Source organism: Magallana gigas, chromosome 3, assembly GCF_963853765.1.
Source record: "Magallana gigas chromosome 3, xbMagGiga1.1, whole genome shotgun sequence".
Classification (NCBI taxonomy): domain Eukaryota; kingdom Metazoa; phylum Mollusca; class Bivalvia; order Ostreida; family Ostreidae; genus Magallana; species Magallana gigas.
The window spans coordinates 47239835-47246603 of NC_088855.1; the positions used below are offsets into that span (position 1 = coordinate 47239835).

Below are 6769 nucleotides of genomic sequence, written 5' to 3' on the forward strand. Positions count from 1 at the left end.
TTACGTTTGTTACGTATTCGCATTTAACATAGACACAAATGATCATAGAGATGAACCCTGCTGCACACCATGAAACGTCATAAAAGAAAAATGAGTTTGGGAGCATTAATAACCGAATTATCACAATATCCCGAAGGAATTCATAACTACATTTTCACCAAGTGGACATTTTCTAAATACACAACAGACATATATAAGATCGCCGTGTCAAAGAACAAACAACGGCAATTATTTATCGTCACCTTCGGACAAATTCACAAATACATCTCTCAGTTATTTTTCCTAGTTTATTTTGGCCTTTGACCTTTACAACCGAGTATATATAAGCCAGGACCTTCACGGCCAACACAGATAAGCGGACAGGAATATCCAGCGAAAGCAGCGCTCACCATGCTGCTTCGGGGGTTGCTTCTGTTTACTCTGATAGGGATCTACGCTGTGCCCGGAAATGAAGGGTTCATAGGGGACTTTTTCGGTGAATACCGAGGTAAGCTATTTCAAGCTTACAGTGATTTAAAAATATACATATTTATAATCAATATTTTCACAGACTTTCTTAACAGATTTTTCGTGCTCAAACAACAAAAACTGCATTTCATAATCTATGAGAAACATGTACAGTCCTTAAAGCCTAAACTGGCAAAGTCTAAAGGAAAATATAAACATTTATGTATACAAATGTATCAAAATCGCTATGTTTCTAAAAACTTGGTGTTTTTAGTACACTACTAACTAAAGAGTGCAAATAACAGCAAAGCAAATGGTTTTTCCCCTTCTATATAAGTCTTAGTATTAAATTAAATTAAGATTATCATTTATTAAGCTGAAGGTGATTTATGTAAAAACATATTTAGATAAATGTGCAAATGAACAGTTTGTCGGATTGAAAAAAACAGTATATATCACCAATATGTGCATTCAGATGTGCATGTGCACTCAGTTCTTTTGAAAGGAAGAGGGTATTAATTTGAAACTTATAAACTTATGGACAACACGTTTTAGAATATAGCATGCATGGTGTTTTGATTTACATTGTCTATAACTGTCGCCAAACCTTTTTGCCAGTGGTATAAATTATGAAGCTTCACACACGCTTGTGCGGGGCATTTGAGCGCCTCGCACGTCAAAAGCGCACCTTGATTAATGAATGGTCAGTGATGCTGATGCGAACCACTGAGCATGGGACCACAAACACTCACAAACAGCCTATCAGGGAAAATGCTGTCAAAAATTTCATACCTTGACCCAGTGGAATGACCGCCAAAAAACCCCACCAAATAAACAGTAGAACACCTACTTAGACGCGAAAATCGGTACCATGTACAATTCTTGCGGTAGTAGCTCTAAATACGTTTTCAGACCTTTTTACATTTTACACACGTTTGATTTTCTGGAATTATTAATTCAGCAATTACTTGTTAATTTTAAAATACAATGCATTCCAACTTTTGTAAATTACATGGAAAGGGAAAGATGTTTGTTGTTTTGAATGGGATGTGTATACAAAAAGTATTTATTACAAGTATTTCGGAGATATCACAAATGCGCGTAATGACAGTGCTAATGCCCTTTACAAAAAAGGTGTACATGACGATTAGGGATACCTTATACGTGTATTTGACGCCAACACTCTTGAGTTCATATTTGTGTTAATGAAGCAAGCAATGAGTCCTTCAGGGAGTAGTTTTTATTCCGTGTTTTTTTTATGTCGGCACCAAAGGAGGATTTGCTAAGTAAGAGGGTAATTAAACAAAGTGTTTGTGACAGCTTTTATGGTGGCGCTCTTTTTGTTGAGGGGGCTGTTTTTCTAAATTTAGCTACTGTCATACAGAAATGATTCGCTAGAGCGAATTAACAGCATTTACTGTCCCTTGTATTTTGTTACAACTCCGATATCATAAAAACACGTTAAAACAAGACGTAGAAAAAGTAAAATAATTGTAACAATGCATTAGATATGTACAATGTATCATTATCACCAAAGTATATAGGAGTACGCAAATATTATAATCGTTTATTTCTAATTTTTAGATATCATGTCAAATTGTCGTCAAGATGGCGGCTATTGCATCAACCCCTACACAATGGCTGCTGGCGAACAGGAATCCGAAGGTGGAGCCGCACCTGCTGGCGGGGCTGGTGGTGCCGGTGGTGCAGGTGGTAGAGGGCGTGGTGGTGGAAGGGGCCGCGGTGGACCACCAGCTCGCCAGCGCCCCCGTGTGGATTTCTGGGGAGTAATCTACGAGAACTGCGTGTCCTGGGATTACGACTTTGGCTGTAACAGACAGAGTGGGATCTGCTGTTACAACGTTTAGGCACAATAATGGTGAGGTGTTCATTATTAAAATGGTATATACCAAGGAATCCCTTTGACCGTTAACTTTATTTCTGAATGCGAGTATATTATTTAACGCAGGTAGCCATCATTATTACAGGTACAGATTCAACCCCCTCAGAAGTGATTGTATGTAAACTAGGTCCTATCGTCTCGAACCATTGAAGAAGCGCACCATCTTCATCTACCCAATATTGCCGGAAAACCTTTTCATCTTATATGCTGTTATAATAAACTTATTAGCCAGAACAAATTACGATTGTTTGTTATAATTTTTTATATTCTTTTATATTCTTTTTTTTTTTTAGAAATGCGCCATGCAGATACATATTGTATCTACAAAAGACGAAAAGGGCGTCATAAACAAATTCTCGTAATATAATTATCGTTATTACGATCTTGTTATTTCGAGTTAATTATCTCGTTATTACAAGGAAAAACTAATAATTACGAGATAATTATCTCGTTATGACGAGAAAAAATCTCGTTTTTAAACGGGGAAAGATCTTGTTATTTCGAGTAATTATCTCGTTATTATCTCGTTATAACGAGTAAAGATCTCGTAATAACGAAAAGATCCCGTTAATACGATAAAAGATATCGTTATTACGAAAAAAGATCTTGTAATAACGAGAAAAGATCACATTATTACGAGAAAAAATCTCGTTATTTCGAGTTAATTATCTTATTATTACTAGGAAAGAACTCGTTATTACGAGAAAGAACTCGTAATAACGAGATAATTATCTCGTTGATACGAGAAAAGATCTCGTTTTTAAACGAGGAAAGATTTCGTTATTACGAGTAAAGATCTCGCTCGTTAATTAACGCATCATTTTATATAAAACTTTTCTCGTAATAACGTGGTCTTTTCTCTAAATACGAGATAATTTTAACTCGTAATAACGAGATCTTTTTTCGTAATAACGAGATATTTTCTAGTTATAACGATAAAATTACGTAATAACGAGATCTTTCCTCATTATTATGAGACCTTTTCTCGTAATAACGAGAAAATTAACTGGTAATCTTTTCTCGAAATTACGAGATAATTTTTTTTTATGTGGTCCTATTTGTCTTTCGTATTTTTAGCTTGTTTAACTCTTTTGTTCCGCTTTCCGTTCCATTTTCCGTTCCGCGTTTTAGCAACGCCTTTTGAATACAACCCCGGAATTTATAATTTAACGACATTTGAATTTACATTGAGTTATCAGTACAGCCATATTCCTACTCCTACTAACTTCAACTTTCCTACGATTTTCCATATAAGTGTCCCAGGCATTCATACTCGTGTATGGCAGTTTCTAAAAGTAGAAACAACATACGTTATTTATTACCATTCTCAAAAAAACCTGGTATTAATAAACGAGATTTGAATCTAGTAATTAATACGGCCATATTCCTACAGAACTTTAAAGGGACATGGTCACGATTTTGGTCAAAAAATTTTCCCCCGATTTTAATATTTACAATGCTTCAGTAAGGCATTTTCAATAGGCAACCGAAATTTGAGTGTTATTCGTTGAGTTATAAGCAAGTTACAGGGCTTGAAATTCTTTGCTATGTAAACAAACCGTTTGTTTACATTTTAAATGTTAGAGTGAAAATTCCAGTTTAAAACCTAAAATGAATGTTTTAAACGTTAGAAACTCTTTAATTATGCTTAAAATAAAGAAAAAGATAGACAAAATAGGCTGAAAAAGATTTTTTACTGGTGTAGTAAACAAAAACAGGGCACGAGCCTTGTTTACATAACAAAGAATTGTCAGCCCTGTATCTTGCTTATAACTCCACGAATGACTCTCAAATTTTATTTGAACATTAGAAATGCATTTCTAAACCATTGTAAATAATACAAAAGAGAAATATAGAATTTGACCAAAATCGTGACCATGCCCTTTTAAACTTTCCTTGGATATTCCATATAAGTATCCCAAGCATTCATACTCGTTTATAGCAGTTTCTAAAAGTAGAAACAACAGCTGGGTTGTTTTTTTTTTGGTTACCAATCAAAAAAACACCTGGTATTTATAAACGACATTTGAATCTAGTAATTAATACGGCCATATTCCTACATAACTTTAAACTTTCCTTGGATTTTCCATATAAGTGTCCCAGCATTCATATAAGGAATAAGGAATCGTTCTTTGAGTATTATGAGGTGATAATTTCGGTCGGGGCGTGATCAAATCCAAAAAAGCCCGAAGGGCTTTATGATAGATTTGATCACGCCCCGACCGAAATTATAACCTCATAATATTCAAAGAATGATTCCTTATTACTTATATTTATATAATTTTAAGCCATCGTACGATTAAATATTTAAATGTAAATAAGCAAACCCCTCTGGTGCCTCAATTTGGCGTCATGTGTATTATGGGTTATATAGTACAAAATCGATACGCAGTGTTATCACAGGGAAAGACACTGGAAAATGTAAATATACTCGTTTATAGCAGTTTCTAAAAGTAGAGACAACAGCCGTATTTTAAATTGCAATTCTCGAAAAGGTGATCTCTTAAATGAGTATTAATAAAGTACACTTAAGAAATAAACAGCAATTTAAAAAGTTCATCGGGATATGAACTTGGTTGGTCACGTGATCAAGTCATGTGAAGCCCGAAGGGCTTCTCAGAAGATCTGATGACGCACCAACCAAGTTCATATCCCCGTGAACTTTTTAACATTGCTGTTTATTACCTATATAAAAGTTTTAAGAGAAAATCCCTTTAAATTCCCCACTCCCTGGATTTTGAAGACTGGCTAAAAAGAGGTTCCCTTTTTTATGTTTGCTTGTCATGATTCGTATAAGTCTGCCCTCTAAAAATGATTTGCGTGTCTGTACTTGAACAACTTTATTCACCATATTATGGTGGCATATCTCTGCCCCTAGTGTGCAACTTATTTTTCTACTAATTATGTCGACATGCAAGATAAATATGTTGACATGCAAGATAGTTAAGTCAACATGCAACATAACTATGTTGACATGCAAAAAAACTGCAATCAAATAATAGTTATAAAAAATCTCAAATATCGCCAACATGTGACATCCAAGATGCTAGATCCGCTACCTATTGATGTCAACATGCAACTTATTTATGTTAACATGCAACTTCTTTATGTTGACATGCAACTTAGTTATGTTAACATACAAGATAAATATGTTGACATGTCAAAGTGGTTGTGGGTGGGGTGGGGGTCTATTTTTATAGCTATAACTGTGAATCTGGAGTGGGCTTCACATCGGCGATAGCGTAGCTCAGTTAAAACTGTTCTTTAATTCTTCTGTATTTACTGAAATCTCAACTTCGATGTGAAATATTTCAAGATCAGTAGAACCATTGAGAACCATGGGTACTGTTTTGTATAAATTGTATCTTCTCGGGCCATTCTTGCAAGCTCGGAGGACATGTCCGAAATTTTCCGAGGTTGAAGGTAGTTAAGGAAGGATCTTTTCTGGTTTTCGACTTGTCAAAAGTAAATTAAATTAAATGGTCATTAAATTAAGACGAAAGAAAATTAGAATATCATATTTTACTTTCTTTTGTACAATCATACAACTTGGCAGAAAAATAGTAATCAAAGTTTAGAATCTATATTTTATATCTTAAACAGGTGTCTAAATAACTGCAGATAACTACATTTATTTCATCAACCCTTAATTAATTATTTCGGAGTGGGATTGTATAATATACGTAGAAAAGTAAATTGACATGAAATCCTTTCCACTTATTCCTATAAGATAAAATGTCAAATGCGCGATTATTTTATGTGGAGGAAAGGAAAAAGACTGAAAAGGGTGAATCAATCGACTTAGAGGTCTTTCCAGAAACGCACCATTTTATATTATTCCTTTCTCGTATTAATGAGATAACTTACTCGTTATAATGAGATCTTTTCTTTGAATAACCAGATCATTAACTCGCAATATCGAGATCTTTTTTTTCGTAATTATGATATCTTTTCTCGAAATAAATCACAAGATAATATTTATGTGGCCCTATTCGTCTTTTGTAATTAACAGATCAATATATTACAATAATTATTGCACGGAACGAATTTTTGATTGAAATGTTGATTGATTTTCAAAGTTTTGTTGATAAATATTTCATTCCGCCCAAAACGCCACCATAACCTGTTCGGTGACTCTGAAGTCTCTTGATTTCGTAATTAAGACCCATTGTGACACAATTGTTATGCCTTTGTAATATTCGTTGACCAAGGGTGTTGGTCCTCTCCGCTCCATGCATTTATTGGGAGCAGAGTGGACCGATATTCAAATCTCTTTCAGGAGTCTCGTGACAACAACCTATCATAAGTACATTATCTATATTCACGAAATAAATACGGTATTGTTCTTCCTTCTTGTTTGTTAATTATAATGTGGGGAGAGGGCATGCATGGATCTAGAAGGAGTTGGGGGCGGTCCAG

General features: G+C 34.6%; 1 protein-coding gene across 1 annotated transcript; it reads left to right on the forward strand.

Annotated features, from left to right (window-relative positions):
• The first annotated feature begins 328 nt into the window (after positions 1-328).
• Positions 329-2589, forward strand: LOC105338834 (uncharacterized). The gene is made up of 3 exons (XM_034443270.2): positions 329-487; positions 2032-2326; positions 2436-2589. The coding sequence occupies exons 1-2, from the start codon at positions 391-393 to the stop codon at positions 2313-2315; spliced, it is 381 nt and encodes a 126-aa protein (XP_034299161.2). The 5' UTR covers positions 329-390; the 3' UTR covers positions 2316-2326; positions 2436-2589.
• The last annotated feature ends 4180 nt before the right edge of the window (positions 2590-6769 follow it).